The sequence below is a fragment of the Pinus tabuliformis genome, chromosome 6 (genome assembly GCF_031772625.1).
Source record: "Pinus tabuliformis cultivar Carrire ecotype Pingquan chromosome 6, CPIR1, whole genome shotgun sequence".
Lineage (NCBI taxonomy): Eukaryota > Viridiplantae > Streptophyta > Pinopsida > Pinales > Pinaceae > Pinus > Pinus tabuliformis.
The window spans coordinates 933,181,247-933,208,561 of record NC_142292.1 but is presented as its reverse complement, the minus strand read 5'-3'; the positions used below and the strand labels follow the sequence as shown (position 1 = coordinate 933,208,561).

The following is a 27,315-nucleotide window of genomic DNA, read 5'->3' as shown; positions in this document are numbered from 1 at the left end:
AGAAAACGTATGAAGCAACAAGTTGACTGAAACAAAACCGGGAGAGAATGTGAACTTGGAGAATGGGTATTTGTCAAGCTCCAACCATACAAACAGTGGTCCTTGAAACAAAAAGAAAAAAATAAATTGGCACCAAAGTTCTATGGACCATACCAAATCAACAAAAAGATCAGCCAAGTTGCATATAGTTTAAGCCTTCCGGATAAAAGTTGTGTTCACAACGTCTTCCATGTATCTTGCCTTAAAAGGGCACTGGGCAACCATCAATCAGCACAAACAATGCTTCCATCCTTAGATGATGAAGGAAGGGTAATTTTAGAACCAGAAGGTATCATATCCATCAGGGAAAACAAGCTCCGATCTCGTGTAATCAAGGAATACTTGATCAAGTGGAAGGACTTACCAGAAGAAGAAGCTTCTTGGGAGACTGAAGCATTTCGTCAACAACATCCGTCGTTACATATGCTTTGAGGACAAAGCAATTTTTTGGAGGAAGACAATGCTATATAAAAAATCAGTTAATTGTAATTAATAGTTTATTAGGCAAAGGGCATGATCTCACCAAGAGGCACCAAAGGAAATATAAAGCCGGGGCCCTCCTACAAATTGTATCATCACGTATCTATTTAATTAATAATAAAATATGATTTTTGCTGAATAGTTGAGTTTATCTGTTCCACCATGACAGGCTGAAGACATACGCACATAGCTTTGCCTCCAAAGACTTTGATTTTATTGAGAGGTTAGGGTTATGGAGACTTGTTCATCAACTCAATGTTATAAGAGAAAGACAAAGTGGAAGAAAAAGACACAGGGTGCAATACACAATGAGCACAAGGCACAAGTGAGATAGTGAGGATCTCAGTGATTGGGTGAAGGACTTTCATCCAAGTGTACAAGTTGCAGAGGAAGACTGCAGAGAAATCTACAGCAAATAATCATTCCCAGCAGAGCCTCTACTGCAAATTTGCAGCAGCAATAGCGGGACAGTTGCAACAGTGAGGGCTGTATGCAGGCTTGCAGGGCCACACATGCTGCATGAGGGTAGTAAAACAGTTGCAAGTGTGCAGCAGGTGCCGCACATGCTGCACGAGGGTGCAGAACAGTCACATGTGCCACGGGAGGGAGTACAAGGCTCATATGTGTGACAGGCAGGTCGTACAGGCCATGCAGTTTGAGCAGACAGCAGGTCTTGGGAGTGGTGCAAAAGATTTTGTGAGGGTTGTACAGGCTGTATAGGTGCACAGCCTATTTCAGGAAATTTTTGCTGTAACTTGTATTTTTTCCAGTGGGCCATTTTCCTAGCAAGGAAGACCTTGTATGCTGAGATATTTAATGTAATGAACATCAGATTTGAAGGGCATAAATATTTTGTGTGCATGTGTTGAAATTGGTTATTTTGCTTCTGCTGAAATTTATTTTATTTACCAGTTAAACTCCCAGCAGTGCATTTTATTCAGTATGCTGCAATTTAATTAATTTACAGCGAGGAAATTAATAGGAGATAATTTGCTTCTTTGCTGGGTTAAGGAAATTTAATAGGCTGGCCCCTCACATCAAACCATAAGATGCTGGAAAATCCTGAAAAGGTAGAGTGCTCCCTTCATTTTAGTGTCTATCTTGCTGAATGCTTCCATCAGACCTCAATAGGCTTGAGAAACCCAGAATGCCTTCAGTCAAGGTGCCACATCATCATTCTTCGTCCAGTAGGCTGAAAAATGACCTAGAAACTGTGACAAGTGCCGGAAATCCATTTTAGAGGGGGAATGCTCACCAATTGAAGTGTCTATTCCATCAACTGTGAACATGGGATCATGATATACACAGAAATCGCTAGGGTGCTCTATCAAAATTGTCTGATTAATCAGCCATGCCCCCCTAAAACCTACGATGCTGGAAATTTGCTAAGGAGGTGACCACTCTGGAAGAAGAGTTGTCTATTTCATCAAGTATCATTATAGGAGTGCAATAGACATCTCAGAAGCTGGGTGCTCCAGCACAAGGTCATATCTTACCATTGTTTTATCAAACCATAGCCAATTCCCCAAGGGTGCTCCAAAATTGACTAAGGTAGTGAGCATTCTGTGAGATTGCATTTATATCTTGTCAATAATCATGCATAAAAGACTAAAGTGCTCTAGCACAAGAGCCATAACCCAACACCATGACCAAGATCCTATATAAATATGCAAGGCAAAATACCATGAACCAAGGAATTAGCTGCAACAGTAAGGTGATCCAATGGCGAAAAGATAACCAATATCATAAGATAGCACCCAGGGGAGTCATCATCATCTAAACCTCAAGGAGAATGCAACATCAATCAAAGACATCAACCACATCAACATCAAAGAGAATCACTATGCTCATCATCATCCAGCACATGTGATCATGAAGAAAGCAAGATGAACCAAGACACTCAATCCAATCATCATGGTGAAGTAAGAAAACCATCATTACACTTCACCAAAATGTATCATCCTCAAGCAAAAATAAGAGTGTGTATCTGTAGGCATCCCTGCATGTTACCAACTTACCCCTGCAAATATGTCTTTATGTTAATTTAACATGTATCTTATGCAGCAATTGTATATTTAAATTTTCTAATGACAATAGAAACAATAGAACAGTGAACAATAGGTAAAAAGACAAGATAATGAGACAGATTCGGCAATGACAGGGCAAAACCCACTTTTGGAAAAGCCTTAAAATGCTTCTTCTTCTTCTTCTTGTCAAAGTAATTTTCAGCGGCAAAATTTACAATTTACAAATGCAATAGTCAAAATCTTGACTTGTCAAAGTTAACAATAGTCAACCCAATAAAATCTGTCCAAAAGCAACTTTGGACAAACCTCAGTCTGCAATTTTCGGCCTCTACTTCAGGCCTGCAATTTGGCCCTGAAACAGCTCGGTCAACCGAGTCAATGCAGGTCAAAATCTTGGTCAAAATGTCCCAAAGTAGCCCAGAAAAACTCGGTCAAAGTCAGCGCAGCAGCAGGGCTGGTCAATGCATCAAAAGGCAGTCAAATTCCTGGTCAAACAGAGTCTCGGTCTCCTCCAATAGTTCAGTCAACCTCAGAAGTTAAAGTAGGTCAAAACAGAAAAATGGATCCTCCAAAACAGGCCCGAAAATCCTCTTCTTTTCGTTGCATGTGTGAAGACTTCTTGTGATTGGATGATCGAATGAGTGAGTGACAAATGAAGAAGTACGCCTTGTATTTATACTCATCTTAGGAGGTCGAATTCCTTCATATGGGGCCAACTTGTCCAAATGTAGGCTAGTAAACCAAAAATAATTTTTTGTGTGGTTTAAGCTCTATTTGCTAGGGCTGCCAAGGGTTGTCTTGCCTTCGAAGAGGGCTAGAGAGAGGAGATTAGTCCTCTAGCTGCCCTAAACATCAACACTCCCTCTCAGCTAGGGAGTAATCTCAGAGGAAGATCATTATGATGATAAAAAGAGTCATGCTCCAATATCCACATCATCTTCTCCAAGAAGAAGAAGAAGAGTAATCCACAAGACACTAGGAAGATCTATCTACCACAACCAAGTCCATGGCAGTCCTCAATGACCTTGGTAGAGATCAAGAATCCTAGGTCTCAACTGATCCTCACCCACATATGATCCTCATCAATCAAGTGGGAGAACACCTGCATCCAACTACTTAGGATGATCAAACCTAAGTCTCTACAACATCTTGTTGGCCAAGCAGATGTAAACCTCACAAGCATTAACCAAGTCTCACGGCCCCTCTCCAAGGGTGGCTTGTAGGTAGGATGCATGCTTGGTGTGTTATCAGCCAAGTCCATGGCTTCTGGAGTACCAACACACCTAGGAGCCTCATTGCTACTCCCCCTCCACCAAGTCCATGGTGTCACAGGACGAGGGAGAGCATGCTCTATGTTCTTGATCAGTTGTGGTCCCTCTCATGGAGGGACACATTTTCCTACACACCAAGCTGCTCTCTGAATAGAAGAAACTTCGTCTTTGTCAATGGCTTGGTAAGTATATCGACAATCTGCTCATGTGTAGGTACATGTTGAAGTTTCACTGCACCACGTTGCACCATATCTCGAATGAAGTGATATTTGATATCGATATGTTTTGACCTGTCATGAAATACAAGATTTTCTGAAAGCTTAATCCCACTCTGGTTGTCACAATATATAATAGTGGTCTCGAGCACGGTCCCAAATAAGTCTCCAAATAGTTTTCTCAACCATGTTTGGCTTCAACTGTACTCAATGCCACTGATGTTTGTTTCTTGCTCATCAAAGAAACCATAACCGACCCCAAGCTGAAGCAACATCCGGAGGTGCTCTTTCTATTGACCACATTACCGGCCCAGTCAACATCTGTGTACCCATGAAGTCTCAGATCCTTGTCGGAAGTATATCTCAAGCCATAGTTAATTGTGCCCTGCAAGTATCTCAATACATGTTTAGCTGCTATCCAATGAACATGATGTGGCTCTACCATGAACTGGCTCAAAGTATTGACTGCAAAACATATATTGGGCCTAATGTTGACCAAAAACATCAAGGCTCCAATTAGTTGATGATATCGAGAAGGATTTGTCAGGATAGGACTAGCAACATCTCTACAAAGTTTCTTGAAATTGGCCTCCATAGGTGTTGCAACAAACTTGCAATCAACCATTGCAAATCTTTCCAAGATTTTGACAATATATTTGCCTTGACCCAAGAAAATTTCGCCAGGCTTTTGCCATACTTAAAATCCCAAGAAATAATGCATCAAACCGAAGTCCTTCGTCTCAAATTCAGCAACAAGCTCCCTCTTGCATTGATCAATCAATGTAGTGGCCCCAGTCATAAATAAATCATCAACACAAGGGACCAAGATGAAAGGTGTACCTTCTTTGATTTTGAAATATAGATTTGGATCAACCTAGCTTTTCTTGAATCCTAGCTTCCTTAGGTATCAAGGGCTTGTTTTAGTCCATAAGGAGCTTTGTTTAATTTGCATACACGTGTTCTTCTATCATGTGTTTCAAAACCTCGTGGTTGTTCAATATACACTTTTCCTTTAATATCCCATGCAAGAAGGCAGTTTTCATGTCCATCTGATGTAAGGTCCACCCTTGATAGGCAGCAAGTGCAATGATAGATCTGATAGTAGTATATCGAGCAACCGGAGCAAATATCTCATCATAATCAATTCCTTCCTTTTGAGAGAATCCACGTGCTACAAATCTGGCTTTGAATTTCTCAATGCTACCTTCTGCTCCATGTTTGATTTTGTAGATCCACTTCCAAGATACAACTTATTTTCCTTTAGGTCTAGGGACCACTTCCCAAACATCATTCTTGATGATTGATTCATACTCTTCTGTCATGGCATCTTTCCATACTTGATGTTTCACTGCATCCTCAAAATTTCGTGGTTCAGATTCGACAAGGCTGCTCATGAGTGCTGCATAAGATTGGTACCTTCGCGGTACTTTGCTCTCTTTGAAAGTGCCTCTTGGGGCTGCGTGCTTTTCAACATCCTGTAAAGTAGGAGGATTATTTGGAGGATGATCTAGAGGGTCCGTGGGCTCCATATGCTCATTATCAGGTTCAGGCAGTATTGCACGAAGCGCCCCCCCCGGATCGAAGCTCCGAAGCGCGCCCTGTACGGAAGCGCCTAGGAAGCGCCGTACGAAGCGCGCTTCGGAATTTTGGAAGCGCGCTTCGTGAAATTTTTAGCGGTTCCTGGAATTTCCGAAGCGCCGGCTCCGAAGCGCGCTTCGTACGGCGCTTCGGGCCGCCGAAGCCTGGCGCTTCGGAGCAGGAAGCGTGTGCTTCACGCACGCTTCCGTACGCTTCGGCGGAAAGGGGCGCGCCCAAGGGAGAAAACACATTCTTTTTAATTTTTTTTTTAAGTTATGTTCACTCAACCTTAAGGGGGTGGGTTAGGGTGAGGTTAGAGTGAGGTTAAGGTGAGGAATGAAAAGAATAAAGCCCCCATTCATTCCTCATTTTCTCACTTTGAGTTTATGAGAGTTGGAGAAGAGAAGAGAGGAGAGGAGAAGAGAAGAGAGGAAAGGAGAGGAGAAGAGAGGAGAGCTTGGAGGAGTGAAGAAGGAGGAGCTAGGAGAAGGAGGAGGAGCTTGGAGCAAGAGCTTGGAGGACTTCATCTACAAGAGCTAAAGAGGTAAGGTCAAACCCCAAACTCCCTTGTTTTTTTGAATTTTTTTTTGTATTTTTCTCCTCCCTCTCCTACTCTTTCCCATTGTTTCTACTTGCTCCTTTATTTACAGGTTGCCGTTGTCCACCACCTATATCCATATTCCAAGATGGTGTTCTTTTGGCTTCTATGTATCATTCCACTCTTGGTTTTAATGATGGCAAGGGTGAGGAATAGAAGGGAAGAAACAGAAGAGGACAGTGGTGATGGTCCTAATAGTAGTGACCCAATGTATGATGAGGAGGAAGGGTTTGAAGAGGAAGGGGATGAACTTGAAGGGGACACTGAAACACAAGATGGGAAAGCTACATCAACACCCTTGTGGAACTATGTGACCAAACTTGATGGGGGAAAGGGTGGTGGATCTTACAAATTTGTGTGCCCTCATGGTTGTCATGGAGGAAAACCATATTGTGGTTCATATACCCGTCTGAGGAGGCATCTTTGTGGGGTGCTGGACAGTGATGAAAAAAAGGGTTCTGTGGGGGTACAAATTTGCCCAAACATTTCAACTGAAGAAAGAAGAAAATACATCCAAATAGAGATGGCTGCACAATAAAAAAACAAGAAACAAAAAACTCATTCTGAATCAAGTGCAACCTCTAAATTTGGTAGTTGCTCATCTCCTCATGGTACTTCTGCAAGCTCTGGAGGTAGAAGAATAATAGGGGATTTCCTTGATGTTGCTGGGAGGGATGATGTGGATGGAAAGATAGTCTGTTTTCTTTGTGCTTGCGGTGTACCATTCAATGTGCTTCGCTCTCCCTATTGGCATGAAATGGTAAAGGCCATCAATGAAGCCCCAAAAGGATACAAGGCCCCCAACTATGAGAAAGCTAGAACAGTGTTATTAGAAAGAGAAAAAGCTAAGGTTCAAAGAGCTTTGACACGTTTTACAAATGAGTGGGTAGATTCTGGGGTATCCATTGTATCAGATGGGTGGACAAATATTAGAAACCAACATTTGATAAATGTTCTTGGTGTTTCTTCTAGTGGTGCAGTATTTATTGCATGTCATGACTCCTCCTCCATCACTGCATCTGCACAAAACATTGCAGATCTCCTATTGAAATCAATCAAAGATGTTGGTCCGAATAATGTGGTTCAAGTGATCACAGATAATGCAGCAAATTGTAAGGCAGCAGGAAAAATTATTGAGCGTACTCATCCACACATCTTTTGGTCTGGGTGCCTGGTTCACACATTGAACCTTTTGATGCATGATATTGTGAAACACAAAGAATGTGGGTGGATTGCTGAGGTTTACAGGAGAGGGAAGCAGCTCATTAAATTCATCACAGGGCATACAAGGGTAAACTACTTCTATGGCACTTACTCCAAGTTGCAATTGCTTAAAATTGCAAAGACAAGATTTGCTAGTTATTACCTCACCTTTAGGCGGCTAGTGAAGGTGAGACAAGCTTTAACTAATCTGGTGTGTGCTGAAACATGGGATGAAATTAACACTGACATAGATGGTGCTAATGCAGTCAAGGACACTGTTCTTGACAGTTACTTTTGGGGACAGGTTAAATATGTTTTGCAATTCACCAAACCAATTTATTACATGATCAAGTTTGCAGATTCAGATCGACCAGTAATTGGGGAGGTGTATGAGCAAATGGATAGCATGTTGGGGCAGATTAAAGACATTGTTGAGCCTAGAGATATCAACTTGTACAATTATATTCGTGTAGAGGTGCAAAACCGATGGGAAATGCTAAATGTTCCATTGCATGCATTAGCATATGTTTTGACACCTAAATACTATCATCCATCATGGCTTTCAACACCAGCACCTGGGGGGGAAGCAGGAGAAAACCACACCAAGATCAAGAGGTTCACCAAAAATATATGGCTGCATTGAGTAAATTAATCCCTGATGAGGAGGAGGCTGCATTGGTACGGAGACAGGTGAGCAACTATACGCTCAACACTGGTCCATTTGGGAGCATGCATGCAATTAAAGATCGAGAGACTTTTTCTGCTCTTGAGTGGTGGAACATGCATGGAGGGGGTACTCCACTTCTACAGAGTTTGGCATTGCGGGTGCTATCACAGGTGGTAAACACTTCTTCTGCAGAGAGGTGTTGGAGCTCTTATTCTTTCATCCACAGTGTTAAAAGGAACAGGTTGAATTTAGACCGGGCAGAGAGTTTGGTTTATGTTCATTACAACTTGCGATTGTTGTCCCATTACTGTGAAGATGCAAAGTCTAATAAAGACTTGTTGATTTGGGACAAGAATCCAGAGGAGCCCAATTTGGAGGATGGAGTGTTGCGACTAGAGCAATTAGAAGATGCTCTTATCCAGGTATGTCCATTGTGGTATGAATTTTCCAATTTTCCCTTATAAAGCATTTCTCTAATTCATGTTTTTAATTTTTTTGTTAACTAGTGTTTTTTTTTTTGCATGAATTTTTTGAGCGATTCTAGGATGATGATGACCGTGTTGATATGCCACCACCCCCACCCCCATCTGGTCCCTTGGTTCCTAGGTTCCATGGTTCAACACCAACAGCAGGGGGTTCTTCTTCATCAGTGTCAGTGCCACGACTTCCACAGGCACCATCTTCTTCATTGCCACCACGTGGAGGCCCGCCACCACGTTCTATTCGTGGTGGAAGGAGGAGAGATTAGTAGATATATTCACAATCTACTACTTTTTGTCATAGATTACTCATTAGACTTGTAGACTTGTGAATTTGAATTTTGAACCTTTTTGGCTTGGCGGTGACCAAGTGACATATTTTGTAAACATTATTATTTGAATTTTGGACATGACAAATGTTGACAGTTGCTCACTTGCTAGATAAATCATAATATGCTCTATGTTTTATGTTTTATAATATGCTTAAATGTTTTATGTTTTATAATATGCTTAAAAATTTGATGTATGTTTGTAATAGCTAGAATATAGATGATTGTTGTACATACTAGTAACTACAATGGAATCATGGATGCCATATCTATCTTGATTTATGCAAAAATATGCATGTTTTCATGTCTTCTACAATTAATTTGGTATTTGGGATGTTTGTTTTGAGTATAAATGCAAAAAAATATAAAATATATATATATATATATAGCAGACGCTTCCGCGGACGCTTCGCTTCCTAGATTTTTGGAAAATGACGCTTCGGCGTCCCCGCTTCTAAAAAACGCTTCCGCTTCGCTCCCGCTTCGTGCAACATTGGGTTCAGGTACAATCTCATCATCTTGATTCATTTCATCATCCTTCTTTTCATCAATAGGAGAGAGAGGTATATCTCCAGCTTTTGCAAGTGCAACATCTTCATAAAAAATAACATCATGGTTGAACTCAATCTTTCTTTAACCAAGTACACATGTGGAATGATTTGGAATCTTCACCATAGCCCACAAAAGTTCCCTTTTGACCTGAAGCTTCAAGCTTATTTCTCTTCTCCTTTGGCACATGGAAATATACATGTGTTCCAAATATCCTGAAATGACCAACCTCTGGTTTCGTACCTATGAATACTTCCTCTGGAGTTAGATTATTCAAGACATGGTGTGGGCATCAGTTTTGGACATATACAGTTGTATTGGCTGCTTCTCCCCATAGAAAGAAAGGTAGATCTTGATCATGGATCATGGCTTTTGCAGCTTCCATAATTGTCCTATTCTTCCTTTCAACAAGACCATTTTACTCAGGATTGTATGGTATGACAGTCTCCCTCTTTATCCCTGCTTCCCTGCAAAATTCCTTGAACTCATTTGATTCATATTCTGTCTCATTATCGGTTCTTAGTATCTTGTTGGATTTTCCTGTTTGATTTTCAATGAGAGCCTTGTAGTCCTTGAACTTCTTGAATGTTTGATCCTTGGTCTTCAAAAAGTATATCCATGTTTTACGAGAGAAATCATCAATGAAGATAACATAATACAAATATCCTCCCATTAAGGCCACTAGCATGGGTCCACAAAGATCAGAATGAATACGATGAAGAATTTCTTTTGACCTGTTCTTGCTTGGAGGGAAAGGTGATTTAACATTTTTCCCACTTGCACATCCATGGCATACTCCATGGTCCACATGAATTTCCGGCATCCCAGTAACCATTTTACTCAAAATAGGCAGCCCTCTATAATGTAAGTGTGCAAGTCTACGATGCCATAATTCACAATGATTTTGATGACTATGAGATAGAGCTTGAAGAGGTTCTCTCCAAACTTTGTAAAGACAATCCCTTCTAATTCCAATGGTGAGGGCATTTTTCATAGGAGAGTTCTTGGGCCATATAATAATCTTTCCATTAATGAAGGCAATCCTAAATCCCTTATCCTCCATAGTAGGGATAGACAGCAAGTTCTTCTTTAGACCAAGAACATATAGAACATCATGAAGGCTAATGGATTCCCCAGAATTTAGATGAAAGTCAATATTTCCTTATCCCTTTCCAGGGTGAGAGGAGTTGTCTCCAAGAATGATATTGATATTCATATCTTCTTCAACCAAATTACAGAGAAGTTCTCGGTTCCCGGTACCTAGTAAAGTGCCTAGATGCCCCACTATCCACCAACCAACTAGTGGCTTCCTCTGGAGATGCATTTGCAATAACAACAATAAGAACATTGCGATTGAGAATGATTATTATTATTTGCATACCTTTTAGTTTTCTTAGGAGGGGGCCGCTCTTCTTCCATGCTTGCATTTACTGCTGGCCTTTGTCCCTTCTTCTCGTTGTTGAAGTTGTTGCCACGCCCATTGTTAAAGTTTCCTTTGTTGTTGAATCTAGTGTTGTTGTTGCCATTATTGTTCCTTCCGGCATTCTTTCTTTCTGGACAATTTCTAGCATAGTGACCATAGTTGTCACCCCTGTAGCACTACACCTTGGACATATCCTTGTTGTTATTGTTGGAATTTGAATATGGCTTCCTTGACTTCCATTGAGGAGGCTTCCCTTTCCCTCTTCCTTTCTTTGCATGGGCAGAGAACATTGTTTGATCTTCTTCATCTTCCTTGATAATGCCATGATTGATTCTCCTTGATTCTTCTTGAGTGCACCTGCCTAGTAACTCACTGAAATCAGGTATTGTATTGATTGCTGATGGTTTGAATGAACAATTCCCAAGATAGAGGTAGACCACCAAGAGCTATTTGTTCTAGCTCTTCATCATCAATCACTTTTCCCAAAGAAAGAAGCTCATCCTTGATTTGAGAGATCCTCATGAAGTAGGTTGTGATGTTCTCGGACTTCTGCAACTTGATATCCATGAGTTTGTTTTTCAAGGGGATGATGTGACTCAAGTTCTTCTCATACATGCCAACCAATTTGTCATACATCTCTTTTGGTTTCTACACCTTGGATATATAGGTAATGATATGATCTGACCCCTTAGGGAATCAATGATAATTTTTCTTTCTTTGATCTATTGCTTCTTGTACTTTGCCTTGACACTAGGGTTTGCATTAGAAGGTGGTTCAACTGCTCCTCCTGTCACATATTCTTTAACACCATTTTCTTCTAGAGTCACATCAAGTCTGGTTCTCCATACAACATAGTTTGTTGCATCATCCAACTTGTCCTCAACTTTGAAGAATGTAGAAGACGTCTTGGCCCTGGATACTTGTTCAGCGATCAAAAGAAAGAGAAGATCTCTGTGCTTCTTAGACTTTCCTTCACCTCAGCTCTGATACCATGTAAATTTAAGATTATCTTATGCAACAATTGTATATTTAAATTTTCTAATGACAATAGAAACAGTAGAACAGTGAACAATAGAAGAAAAGACAAGATAATGAGACACAGATTTGGCAATGCCAGGGCAAAACCCTTAAATTATTCTTCTTCTTCTTGTCAAAATAATGTTCAACATAAAAATTTACAATTTACAAATGCAATAGTCAAAATCTTGACTTGTCAAAGTCAACAATAGTCAACCCAATAAAATCTGTCCAAAAAGTCAACTTTGGACAAACCTCAGTCTGCAATTTTTGAACTCTACTTCAGGTCTGCAATTCGGCTCTGCAACAGCTCAGTCCACCCAGTCAATGCAGGTCAAAATCTAGGTCAAACTGTTCCAAAGTAGCCTAGTAAAACTTGGTCAAAGTCAACGCAGCAGTAGGGCTGGTCAACGTATCAAAAGGCAGTCAAAATCCTAGTTAAACAGAGTCTCAGTCTCCTCCAATAGTTCGGTCAAATTCAGAAGTTAAACTAGGTCAAAACAGAAAAACAGATCCTCCTAAACTGGCCCGAAAATCCTCCTCTTTTCATTGCATGTGTGAAGACTTCTTGTGATTGGATGATCGAATGAGTGAGTGACAAATGAAGAAGCATGACTTGTATTTATACTCATCATAGGAGGTCGAATTCCTTCATGTGGGGCCGACTTGTCCAAATGTAGGCTAGTAGACCAAAAATCAAATTTTGTGTGGTTTAAGCTCCATTCGCTAGGGCTGCCTGTGAAAATTTCAAAATAGAAATCCAACTGCAGTGATTGATATTATTTTTTCTACTTATTATTTCAGAAATAAGTTATTCACAGTGTTTCTATGGCAAAACCCGAAATAAATTCCACTGCAGCCTTCACAATTAAAATATTGCAGAAAGTAAATGCAAAGAGAAATACTAGCACAAGGATAAACACAATGACACAGCTAGTTTTGGATAATTGTCCCAGGAAAATCCCAGTGTGGGAAAACTGGTGCAACAGATGAGGGGTTCTTTATTAATCTTCAGCAAAAATCTCATGTACAAGATGCAACTAGAAGAATAGAAAAGATATCTCTATGAGAATTTTACAGACAACTTTCTCACACTCCTTGGCGAGATTCTGATCTGGGAGAGGACCTGCTGCCCCCTCTGTTACTCACTGCATTAGCTTCTGCGTAGGGACTATGCAATCCCTCTGTCATAGCTTTTGCGCTGTCCCTCTACGTCATAGATTTTGCGCTATCTCTTCTCTACTTTGCTTCTTCTGCTCCTGCCTCTCGACTGTTGCTAATACCCTCTCTCCTCCTCACCTGCAACTCTCCCTCTGAATCGATTTCCTCTTGTCGAACTTCGACCAATGAGGAAATCGATTTTACTTGGGTAACTGAGTATCTGCCTAGTGTGTTTTCCAAATGCCCATCGAAGTCCTTATAATCCTCCAGTTGAGTATTCAACGACCCAGATTAGATTCTAATCAATGGCTCAGATCATATTGACTTGATCCTCGTCTTCTTCTAGAAGTTTCACCCACAGTTAGATTAATACCCTTTAATTATTTTAATTTCCTAAGTTTAGACTTAGGCACTCATTAAAAATAATTAATTATTTTAATAAAAATGTCTTTGGGTTGAATTTCCCAAAACCATTTTGGGTATTGTGGAATACATATGTCTAAGCCTCCCTCCAAAATTTGAGATTTAGAGCACATCCGATGCTACCAGAAATCAACACCCCCTCTTAATGTGCTCTAGCAATGCAACCTGCTGAAGCATCACCCTGTTCTGTAACATCTCCCTTTGCGCTGTTGATGTCTGACATCACTGCCCATCAACTACTGTGCAAATGTTGCATCTGTACTGCTGCTGACCCTGCCACTGCCAACACTGCATTTGTACTGCAACTCCCTCTCATTTCCTGTCACTGTAACTGAGAAATCACCTGTTTTTGCTACTGAAACAGATTCTCTACCATACCCATCTGCTCTCTGAACTAAATGAACTTAGCTCTTCCTAAAGCCTTTGTGAGTACGTTTGCTACCTGATCTCCTGTGGGGACATATTGCAGCTGTACTGCCCCACGTTGAACACAGTCTCTGATAAAGTGACATCTGATATCAATATGTTTCGATCGATCATGAAACACTGGATTCTCAGAGAGTTTGATACAACTATGATTATCACAGTAAGTCCTGGTCACTTCCATCCTTTTTCTGAACAAACTCACAAGCAATTTTCTAAGCCATATAGCTTCACACATAGCTGTGCTTGTTGCCACATATTCAACTTCTTTTGAGCTCAAAGCTACTGACTTCTATTACCTGCTGCACCAAGAGATCATTCCTGATCCAACACTGAAGCAGTACCTAGAGATACTTTTCCGGTCCACTGAACTACTTGCCCAATCTGCATCCGTGAATCCATCCAATCTGACGTCATCTCCTCGAGAGTATTTCAATCCACGTTCGATTGTTGCATGCACATACCTAAGAATGTGCCTAGCTACTGCCCAATGCACCCTTTTGGGTTCCACCATGAATTGACTAAGGGTGTTGACATCGAAGCAAATGTCTGACCTAGTGTTGACCAGATACATAAGCGACCCAATGCGCTGTTTGTACAAGGTGGGGTCCACCTCCTTGTCTTCTGATGCATCTATTTTCTTCCAGTTGGTGATCATGGGTGTAGCCATGGGTCGCAATCTTGCATTTTGAATCTCTTCAAAACCTCTGTAGCATATGAAGCGAACAAAGTTCCTTCTATAGATTAATTACTCCAAAAGACTTGGAATATCAAATTATCCATTAAGGATATAAATATTATATTAAATATGTGAATAAGAATAAGAATGATTATTTACAAATGAGAACGAGAGGCTTGCTTATATACCAAGCAAGTGTCTCTTCATGAAGAGTCATGTCCTATTAGACATGCCTCTTCAACCTAATTACTAGCTTAACTAACTATTATTTATGATTATTATCTTTTACATTATATTTATATTATTTATATATTTTATTCGTTACATTGCCTCCTTCCTCAAAAAGCTTTGTCCTCAAAGCTTGTCGATGAAAAAGGCTTGATCTCTTTTTCGGCTTCGAAAGTCTCTCTCTCTTGGAACAGTCATCTTCGTCGATACAAGCTGATATGATCTTCTTAGTGACAAACAAAATTGTCGCACTGAGAAGGGATCAGACCATCCTAGATTAATCTTCTGTATAGCATTCTGATCACTAAAACTTTGTAACGACTTGTCCTCGTAGCACTGGGTTGAGGTTACATTACTCTTTTTTGGAACATTAGTTTGTTGTTTCGTTTCTGATTGGTTCAAATATGTAGCATAGTTGATTTGTCTGTTCTCATGATTTGGATGCCGATATGGAACCTTTTTTGTTTGATTTTTCCTTACTGGGCATGTGCCAATTTTTATATTTTCTTCTGGCGAAGATGTTGTTGAGTTGGTTATGAAACGTTCACTGGGGATGTTCATTGTTTGAACTGCAACATCCAAGTGCGTGTTTTCTTCAACTTGCTCATCTTCTTCCTGAGTTGTGACATTCACTGAATCGATATTTGTTGTTTTGTCATCTACTTGAATTCCTACATTTGATGCTTCCTTCTTGATAAGTTGTTGGACCTGGCTTTCTAATGACTTCTTATCCTTCTTAAGTTTCTTAATTTGTGTCAGCAATTTTTCGCTATGGTTTTTAAATCGAGAAACTTCTTCATTTTTGTCAACATTGATTTTGTCAATTTCTTTTTGCATATTTTGTAATACCTTTTTACCTTCTTGAGACATTACTTTTGAAATATCTAAGATATCTTCTGGTGTTACTGAATTTGGTTTTAGTGTAAAATCTTGGAGCGTTATTTTCTTCTTCTTGTAAGAAAATGTTAAAAACTTTTTCTTAGTATTTAGAATAAATGAACCTAAAGTTTCCATCCAAGGTAAACCCAAAATAATGTCCCCTTGATTGTTCCATAGGGTCTGAACTGAGAATTGTGATACAAATGTATAATCTTCAATGTTTAACGGTAAATTGGCTATGTCATATATTTTATTGCGAAAAAGGTCTAATTCTAATTTTTCAGTTATATTTGACTCTGGAATAACTAGTTGGTTTGCGATTTTAGGTGTTATATAATTTGCATCTTCTGCCGGAGAAATAGAAATAATAACATCTTTTCCTGCGAGAGTTCCTTTAATGTTAAATAACGCTTTACCATCTCTGGGTGCGGTTTCTGGGAATCTTATGGCCTTCATTTTTGTATTAGACTCTATTTTTGCTTCTTGAATATTAAATATTTTTTTTTTTAAATTACTTTTTTTTGTTAATAATTTTTTTTTTAAGAATTTATTTATTTATTTTTTTCTATTATTTTTTTTTTATTATGATATATTCTCTCTCCTTTTTTTTTCCCTCTCTTTTTATATAATTTCTTCTTCTTTTTTTTGGTATATATTCTTTTAATCTATAAAATATATTTCCACTTCTCTCTTATAAAAATCTAATATATATATATATATATATATATATATATATATATATATATTTCAAATATTCTCTTCTTCTTCTTCTTCTTTTTTTGTTCACTCTATTAATAAAATTTTATATAACAATAATTTTTTTTAATATATATAATTATAAATTATATATATTATATAATTATAAATTATATATATTATATAATTTTAATTTATATATATTATAAAATTATAATTATATAAAACTATATATACTTTTTTGAGACCCACTTTTCCTTTTATATGTAACTATATAAGGCTTATATAGTATTTTTTATAATTATAATAATATTTTTTTTCTTTCGAAAATTTGGATGAGTCGTGACTAATTTGGATGAGACGTGACTCTTGGTACAGTCACAATCTTTAGATTTGAACGATTTAAATTATTTAGATCACACCTTTTTTCTCCAATGTTATCAAAATATCTTTTACTTTTAAAATACCATGGGCTATTACCATGGGTTGTTTTTAAAACCTCATGTAAAAAGTAATAGTAATATTTACGTTTCACGTAAGAGCTTTTGTATCCTTGTTTTTTCTATAACTTCTAAAATACCATGGGCTATTACCATGGGTTGTTTTTAAAACCTCCGTTAAAATGTTCTCCACGTAAAAAGTAAAACGTATTCCTTTTGTTTTTTGTTTTTGTTTTTTTTTTCCTTTTAACTTTTTAAAATACCATGGGTTGTTTTTAAAACTGTGGGCTTCTCCACGTAAAAAGTTTTAAATATACTTGAAAAGGTTCCCGCTTATCTTTATTATGCACTTTTATCAATAAAGTAAAACCCTTTTATATATATATATATATATAAAGTAAAACCCTTCTATATTTTTTTTTGTTCGGAATATATTATTTCCTTTCCTCTTTTCTTCTTTATTCTTTTTTATTTTTATTTTTATTTTTCTAAATAGTAGCAAATGGCCAAAGACCTAAAAAATGGAGAATCTCCCAATGTGTGGCGAAACGCTTCAATTATGACAGCAACAAGGTTGATGATAGGTTGATAGCCAAAGGCTTGGTGATCAGCCAAACGTGGCTCTGATACCAAATGAAGCGAACAAAGTTCCTTCTATAGATTAATTACTCCAAAAGACTTGGAATATCAAATTATCCATTAAGGATATAAATATTATATTAAATATGTGAATAAGAATAAGAATGATTATTTACAAATGAGAACGAGAGGCTTGCTTATATACCAAGCAAGTGTCTCTTCATGAAGAGTCATGTCCTATTAGACATGCCTCTTCAACCTAATTACTAGCTTAACTAACTATTATTTATGATTATTATCTTTTACATTATATTTATATTATTTATATATTTTATTCGTTACAGCATATCTCTTCTGATGCATCTATTTTCTTCTAGTTGGTGATCATGGGTGTAGCCATGGGTCGATAATCTTGCATTCTGAATCTCTTCAGAACCTCTGTAGCATATCTTCCTTGCCCAAGGAAGATCTCCCCATTCTTCTGCCAAAATTTCAATCCTAGAAAATAATGCATCAACCCCATATCCTTCATGTCGAATTCTGCTTCGAGATTCTTCTTGCAGTCTTGTATGAGCCGAGATGACCCTGTTAGAAACAAGTCATCCACATATAATACTAGAAGAAGTGGCTCATTCTCTACCATTAAATAGTAGAGATTGGGATCAGATTCACTCTTGGCGAATCTTAACTGCTGTAAGTAACTATCAATCTGACCATACCATGCTCTGGGTGCCTGCTTGAGCCCATACATGGCTTTCTTTAATTTGCATACATGAGTTCTCTTTTCATGAGTTTCGAAGCCTTCGGGTTGTTCTATATACACCTCTTCTTCTATCACCCCATTCAAGAATGCTGTCTTGACATCCATTTGGTGAATCTCCCATCCCATTTGAGCTGCTAGGGATATAACAGATCTGATAGAGGTATATCGGGCTACTGGGGTGAAGGTCTCTTCATAGTCTATTCCTTCTTTCTGTGCATACCCCTTTGCCACGAACCTAGCCTTGTACTTCTCTATACTGCCATCTGCCGCATGCTTGATCTTGTAGATCCACCTTGATCCTACAACTGATCTATCCTCTGGTCTATGTACTACTTCCCAGACATCATTTGTCATGATAGAACTATACTCTTCTACCATGGCATCCATCCAAATATGGTGTTGAACGACTTCTTGAAAGCTAGAGGGTTCTTCAACTTGTGCTAACAAGGCCTGGTACCTGTCAGGATGTCTACGCTGCCTCTTCTCGGTTCTAGGAGCTCCAACAAACTCCTCTGCGTCCCTCAGTGTCTGCCGTACTTCTTTGCTGGTTCTACCACTGGTGGTGGGAGGCTCAATCAATTCCTCCTCCTGATCATGTCATTCCATCTGTTGAGAACTATCTATATTTCCTTCCTTTGAGGAAATACTGGTACAGGTCACTGTACTCGATCCAGGTGTCTGTCCTTCTGCCTGTCCTCCTTGCTGCCCCTGCTCTTGCTGGACTAATGGAACATCTACTTACTGACCTTTTGCTGGCATCTCTCGAGATTTCCTGAAAGCTCTATCCTCCATGAACTTTGCATCCCGTCTCACTACAATCTTCTTGCTGCTAGGAATGTAAATTCTGTATGCCTTTGAGGTCTTGCTATACACTACGAGGTACCCCTTTTCCATAGTCTGATCCAGTTTACTGCGCTTCTCGTCTGGAATGTGACAATATGCCATGCTTCCAAATATCTTGAGATGATTGCCTTTGCTGCTCCAACAATAGTTATATTCTTGCACTCTGCAACTCCATTCTGCTCTGGATTATAGGGAGCTGTCCATTCTCTTTTGATGCCCTCCTTTGCGCAGAAATCTGTGAAGTCTTTGTTCGTATATTCTCCACCATTATCTGAATGCAATACCTTTATATTTTTCCCTGTCATGTTCTCAACAAGAGCCTTAAACTCTTTGAACTGATCGAAGACCTCATCCTTGGTCTTTAAGAAATAGATCCAGGTTTTTCTAGAGTGATCATCAATAAAGGTGACAAAGTATTCACCACCACTAAGAGCTCTTGTGGACATTGGACCACAGATATCTGAGTGTATCAATCCCAATACGCCTTCCGCTCTGTTTTTACTCCTGGGAAAAGCTGCTTTAGTGTACTTCCCTAGTACGCATCCTCTGCATATATCATCATGCTCAGTACTAAGGACTGGAACTCCTGTCACAGTCTCTCTGAGCATCCTTAGTGCTCCGTGGTGTAAGTGTCCCATTCGCCTGTGCCATAGCTCATTCAGTTCCTTTTCACCATTAAGATTGCTGCCTATCAATGCCATTGGAGACTCGAGCTACAATCTATACAGTCTGTTGCTTCGAGCTCCAATTTGTCTCTTCTTCTTCCAGCTTGGATGTTTGACATATACTTTCCTTCCAATGAAGTATACATCGTATCCCTTGTCCTGTAACTGGGACACTGAAATCAGATTCATTCCTAACCAGGACACATGTAGAACATTAGTGACTCAGATGCTGGTTCTTGCTTTCGTCTGAAATGCTATGGTGCGTCTCCCTGCTGGAGTACACTTCGTTCTGTTTCCCATTGTAACCTGGAAGTCCATTTGTTCTTCTTGATAGCTCGAGAAACATTCTCGTACTCTAGTCATATGAGCTGAAGCCCTGCTATCAATGTACCAAACATTTGCCGATGCTGAACTTGACAAACATGCGAATTCTTCTTCTAATCTAGAAGATAATCTGGAGACATCTTGATTTTCCATCCTTCTTAGTGCTATCAATCTCTGACGCTTTTTCTGCCCCCAACAACTGCTGCAGAAAAGATTGCGTCCTTACTTGAATAATGCTCTGCGTTGAAGCTTCTGTGTTGCTCCCTCTGTTACTGGCAATTTCAACCTGGAAATCTTCCTCTCTGTCGACTCACTCAGAGAGGGATTTTCTTATGAAAAATTTGCCCCTCCAGGACTGGTCTGCGCAATTCCTCTGGGGTTTCGATTTTTTGCCTATGCAGTAATTTCGAACTCCCTTCTTCTCTCCAACGCTTGGCTCTTCTGGTCTGCACTTATCTCAACTCCGATACCATGTGAAAATTTCAAAATAGAAATCCAACTGCAGTGACTGATATTATTTCTTCTACTTATTAATTCAGAAATAAGTTATTCACAATGTTTCTATGACAAATATTGAAATAAATTCTACTGCAACCTTCACAATTAAAATACCACGGAAAGTAAATGCAAAGAAAAATACTAGCACAAGGATAATCACAATGACATAGTTATTTTTGGACAACCTTTCCGTGAAAAACCCAGTGTGGGAAAACCGATGCATCAGATGAGGGTTTCTTTATTAATCTTCAGCAAAAATCTCATGTACAAGATGCAACTAGCATAATAGAAAAGATATCTCTGTGAGAATTTTACAGACAACTTTCTCACACTCCTTGGCGAGATTCTGATATGGGAGAGGACCTGCTACCCCCTCTGTCACTCACTGCGTCAACTTCTGCATAGGGACTACGTAGTCCCTCTACGTCACAACTTCTGCACTGTCTCTTCTCTGCTCTGCTTCTTCTGCTCCTGCCTCTCGACTGCTGCTGATACCCTCTCTCCTCCTCACCTGCAACTCTCCCTCTGAATCGATTTCCTCTTGCTGAACTTCGACCAGTGAGGAAATCGATTTTACTCGGGTAACTGAGTATCTACCTAGTGTGTTTTCCAAATGCCCATCGAAGTCCTTATAATTCTCCAGTTGAGTATTCAACAACCCAGATTAGATTCTAATCAATGGCTCAGATCATATTGACTTGATCCTCATCTTCTTCTAGAAGTTTCACCCACAGTTAGATTAATACCCCTTAATTATTTTAATTTCCTAAGTTTAGACTTAAGCACTCATTAAAAATAATTAATTATTTTAATAAAATTGTCTCTGGGTGGAATTTCGCAAAACGATTTTTGGGTATTGTGGAATACATGTGTCTAAGCCTCCCTGCAAAATTTGAGACTTAGAGCACATCCAATGCTACCAGAAATCAACACTGCCAAGGGTTGTCTTGCCTTCTAAGAAGGCTAGAGAAAGGAGTTTAGTCCTCTAGCTGCCCTAAACATCAACACTTTACCATTCATGACTATATGATGGTTAAACAGCACCCTAAGATGGTTGAGGTGATCTCTCCAGCCAACTGACCTGAGCATTAATTATCTTTAATATCATGCTATTTTTACTAACATGTTATTGCACATGGTCACTTGAATACATAATGTGTTAAGTGATCATTAACATTGGAGCTTGCTGTTTACTTATCCAATAAAGCTATGCAAAAAGGGATGTCAATGATCAGAAGAAGACCGGGATTAAATTATGGTATTCTTTTGCTTCCCTTGGCTTGTCTGCTGGATAAATAGTTTAGAGTACACCAACTGCTCTACTTTATTACTCTAGAGATCATCTGAATATGTTGAGCTCCTGATAATCTATCTGTAAATCTTTTGTCATCATCCTAATGTCTCCTTGTTGAGATCATTGCATTGTTCAGGATATTGGTCTCAGTATGTTGCATTCCTACAGTCTGTTGTGCCTTTGCATTTCAATCTTAGATTTTTAAAGTTTTATTGAATAGCTTGTATTCTTTTAAAAATGTTGTAAAATGTCATGTATCAGAAGTTCAAAAATGGCCTGCTCCCCAAACAAGTTTTTGGTTATCTATCATTTCTTAATTTTCTCTCTTTATTGATGCTCACTATTTTTGTGTATGAATGTAGGGGAGATTTTAATTTGAATTATTTCCAGGATGGGCTTCTATCCTCTGCCTTTATGGTTGGACTTTTAATAGCATCACCAGCTTTTGCAGCTTTAGCCAAGGTGTAAGTGATCTGACCATCCTGAATGATTCTCAAGATATATTTCATATTTCGATGCTGACTACACACATTTGGAGTGTTGGCTAGATGAAAGTAACTTTGGAAAGCTTAATGCTTTTTGGAATCTCAAATTGCTAGTCTGTATGTATTTATGAATTGATTAGTTATGAGTTATCAAACATTCGATTGAAAACATCAGCTTTTGTTCTAACATGTTTATATTTTTAAAATGTTCCCTCATATATGCAAAGAGGTTGCTAAAAACCAATATAATAGTTGAATACAGCAGTTGGCAGGTACTACTTTTCTTAACAAATAAAAACATTTGTTCTAAAATATGTAAAATACTAGTTATGTAAGTCATATTTTAACTTTAACATGTGTTTGGATGGGTAGCACATAGTGAATGTTTAAAAGCACACTTTTATGCTGTTTCTACTACTGATAAACCTAGGGATTGCATTTACATTTGCTACTTCATTGTCAATGTATAACTAGTAATAAAGCGTGGAATTACATTTATATTTTCTATTGCATTATCAAGATGTATAACATCTGCCATTTAAGTTAAAGCTCTCATCCTTAGTTTAGGTGGAAAAAATTGAATTACCATCATCTGCATGAGTTTGCTGAACTCAGTGTTTGACATGTAGCCTCAAATGGCTTGAATTACAATTATCACTGAGAGTTTAACATTTTGTTTGTTAGGAATAGGATTCATGAATGTTGAATAACAATTTGCAACAACAAAATGATTGGAATCATAAGAGGAGTGTTGAGATTGAATCTCCTTTAAGCTAAGAGTTTGGAAATAACAATGACAATGGCATACAGTTAATCAAGAAATCATATGTATCCACATCAACTAAATAGTAAGAGAAAGGAAGAACAATGACAACAGTTTACACTGTTGAAAGTAAGGGTTTAAGTTTCACTTTTTGCCACAACTGACCCATATTCTTTATTATGTTTGTAATCATGGCTAACGCCAAACTTGTACATGTAAACTCATAACGACTTTTGGGGAAATTGCACTATCCCTTGAGTTGTGTATAAATAAACCAACTCTCTTTTGTTTTATTACTATAGTGTTTCATTTGTTCATTGATAAAGTGATTAGCTTGCAGGCATTATAAGTATTGTCCTCTGTTACGCTCAAACATTCTCCTAGCTTGCAGTGATTATAAGCATTGTCCTCTATTACGCTCAAACATTCTCCTAGAGGGAAAAGTCCTAATCCCAATGGGAGAGCCTAGAGGCAACTCTCAAGCAAGCCACCCATTGTCACCTTGGTGACCTTGCCCCACTATTTAGACTACAAGGAAATGATCCTAGTCAAGGGGGGAGTTCTTAAAGGTCAAGCTAATTTAAATAGTTGAATAATGAAGGGGGAGTTCTAAGACTTGGCATGACTAAGACTTCAACAAATGACACTACCCACTCTCAAGGATACAAAGTGTCTTTGGGTAGTGTTGTGGCACAAAGTGTCTAGGCACCGGGACAACGCTCAGAGTAAGGGCTGTCACTCTAATCCTTACTCCGTTTAGACTCTCTTCTAGACAAGTCAAGGGGGTAGTCCCTAAGGTGAATGGATGAAGCTAGTATGTGGAACACAAGCTCTAGGAGATTTTAAGGATGAACAACTTGATGAATTTAGAACAAGTCTTGGTTAATTGACATTAAAATAAGACACAACCAGAAGATAAAAAAAAGATTATAGACTAGTGCCTTTATATTGAATTAACCATAGACTAAATAAAAATAAGTTTTCCAGCACAATTTATAAATGTGGCAAAACGATGATCATGAAAAATTAAACGTTAACGCCCAAAACTTTATCATGCAAGAGTTTCTAGCAATTAAATCCCAATTCTAGAAGAATTTATCTTTCTCCTATAGCCAATATGATGTTTAAAACATTAATCACACTTGACAATAGAGAAATCACAAAAATTCCAATTTTACACTTAACACCAAAGACACCAAGGAACTTTAAATTAGAATTTTAATTATTCCTTAGGCAATTACTTTAATATGATGAAAGTAAAACAAATCAAAGGGTTAATTGAGATTTTAATGGGCTACAGAGATTGTGGCTCTGATGATTGCAAGGTCACTGTGTTAACCATTAAGAAGGGCTGAATCCCTCAAGCTGAATGAAAAAGGGTTGTCCTTGGAGTCTATCAACCAAGCTTATGCTTGGAGGTAAGTTGTTAATGCAACTATGCTTAGAATGAAATGCAAGATGGATTAGTGAAGTTCTTAGCTTAGGATTGTTTTAAATGTTTAAGACCTTAAGTTATGATTATTCTTTATCAAACAAGAACGTGCCAAATGCTTAAGTGTGAAGTAGATACCAAAGATAATCACAAAGTTTTAATGACTACGAGATGTACACAAATCCCATAATAACTTAAATCACACTTAGTCAAGATATCAATTGCAAGATTGTTAAAGACAATGCGACAATTGAAACAATTAGAGGTCTTCAAAGATATTTCAACCAAATAAATGCCAATGATGATTCCACAATAATATTATCAAATATCTTATTACTCAATGCCAATTATCAAAAGGTGTTCAATTGGATTCAACAACGCTTATAACCAAAATATTAGAAGATAGAGCTTATGTGTGAGTGATGTAAGTGCAAAAGATAGTAATTTTTTGCATCTTAAGATAGGACAAACAAACGTTAGATTTCCAATAACAAAAATCAGCAGTATTACTTTAGTGTTCTCAACACTTATTAGTCTTATGACAACAATAAGAAAAACACCTTAGATCCAAGAGATAACAAACCAATAGTGACTAGATATGATTACTGAGATGCCCAACAACTTGCTAAAATAAAATAATGAGTTTAGCCCACTTTAAAATGCAATATTCAGAAAAATTCAGATCTGATCTAGCATTTATGCAGAAAATTTTTAGCAAGCCAAAATTTAGATCCAAGCTGATCTTTAATGTGACCAAGTGGCAAAATTTCTAGAAAATTTGAGTTTTGCAATTTAGAAGTATTTTGACCAACTTAATGTATTTCTAGGGCACTTATATCACTGTTATAAAATAAAAATTACAGAAGTAGCAAAACAATGAAAAAATTTAGGGTTTAGAGAGCAAACCCTAGGCTAAAATCCTTGAAGATCACTTTGCCTAAACTTGCCAAAATATTGTGATGAAGTTGCCACCTGCAAATCAAATTTTTTGAGCCAAAAATTATATAAAACCACCAAGTATTCAGTCCCAAAATGGACAGAGGTTAAAGAAAAGAGAGGCAAACTAGGGCCAACGGTAGGCCCAGTAGGGCTATCGTTGAGGTCTAGAGGCTGAAGAAAAGCTGAAAAGGTCATCGGATGGGGAGGAGAAGGGAGGAGGAGGGAGAAGCCATAAAGGGCTTGACGTTGGAGGGAGGAGGCTTTAAAGGAGGCCACAACTAGCCCAACGGGTAGTTGTCTAGGGTCTTTGAGGGAGGCCAAGGCCTTCCAAGGCCACGGCTAGGCCAAGTTTGGCCTTAAAACCTCAACGCAGGGGCTAGGAGGGGAGGACGAGGCTTCTAGGGCTTACGACCTCCCCTAAAAGGGCCTAAAACGCTGACGCAGGAGGAGAAAGAGATGACACGGGGGGTAAGGAGGAGGACGTTGGCCTTGGAGAGGCCAGATCTGAGCTCGGGAGGGCTAAAACTTGAAACTCCGACTTCAAAAAAATTTAATTCCTTCAAATTTGCAATTTGGCTGAATTTCTTTAATGGCTGGCCCTTAAAAGATTTTTAGAGTCTAGATTTTATCCTCAAAGGCCTAGATCTAGCTCTATTCCAACTTTCTCCACTAGATCTCACATGCACAAATAGATTTACAAATGCCCAAAACCCCAATATATACAAAAATCTAAAAATTATTTTACAAATCTATTTACAAAAATTACAAATGTACGAGGGTTTTGAAATAAATTTTGAAAAAATAATTTTATGGAGTTTTTTTCTTTGATAAATGGCTAAAAACACTTTAGAAAATTAATGCACACTATAATGTTAGAGAAATTTAAATCAACCACATAAATATTTGGAATCCAAACAAAGTCAGTTCATGCCCACAGTGTGCGAACTTGGGGACCAAGCACTGGGGAACTTGCAAACACTATATATATTTCTCAAGAAAATTTGTTAGACAATATGGTGAATCAAATCATCTAAGATAAACCCAAAATTTATCAATAGAATGACTTTATCCCCATCTAATGAAAAACAAATTTTAGCAATAATCAACACAATATAAGAAAGCCTGTATCCAGTGCATACCATAAATCAACGAACATTGAACACCTTGAACTGCACCCCAAAGTCTTTATTATGATTCAAATAAATTTTCCCAACGGGACAATAGTGTTACATCAATGCTTCAACAATAATTTCTTAGCCAGATCTCAGATGGCTTTTACATACAAATGACTCTCTATATATAGATAAGTCCTCCAAGTGGAAAAATACGGCTAGTTGGCTCGATCCTCATCAAAATATTCTCGGCCATCGAAAAATACTAGATCATCTTTTAATCTTAGCCGTTGAATTTTTATTTTTGAGGAATTTTCGAATTTCTCATTTAATTCCATTTTATGAGCTCAAACTTAATTATTTTGAGCTAATTTCTTAAAAAAATTGAGTTTGACTTAAACACCAAGGTCCAAGGGTCCAATTTTTATTCCCTTGGTGGAGGACCTCCAAAAATTAATTCTTTCAAGACCCATGAATTTTTTCACTTGGAGAATTTAATTTCTCTAAGACATTTTAATTTGACTCTAATTAATTAATTTTCTGGCTTAGGATTTAATTTTATTTTTTCCAGAAAAATTAATTAATTGACACTTGAGGGGAAAAATATTTTTCTACCCTCAAATATTTTAGCCATGGTGTCTAAGTATGAGGGACCATGCACTAAAATATTTTTTACATAAGATTTTTACAATTCAACCCTCAAAGGGGGAATACACGTTCAGCTTAGACCCTCAAATTACACACCTAATTCTGCGACAAAATATGATCTAGTAGACCAAGTGATTTGCAATAAAATAATTTAGCTAATTAGCTT

At 38.1% G+C, this 27,315-nt stretch overlaps 1 protein-coding gene across 2 annotated transcripts in view; it reads left to right on the top strand.

Moving 5' to 3' along the window:
- LOC149261990 (Major facilitator superfamily protein) overlaps positions 1-27,315 on the top strand; it is a 399,155-nt gene that overhangs the window by 132,997 nt on the left and 238,843 nt on the right. For both annotated transcript variants that reach the window (XM_089423184.1, XM_089423175.1), the window contains exon 3: positions 22,133-22,234. In XM_089423184.1, coding sequence (XP_089279310.1) covers positions 22,133-22,234 — 102 coding nt within the window. The remainder of the gene's footprint in view (positions 1-22,132; positions 22,235-27,315) is intronic.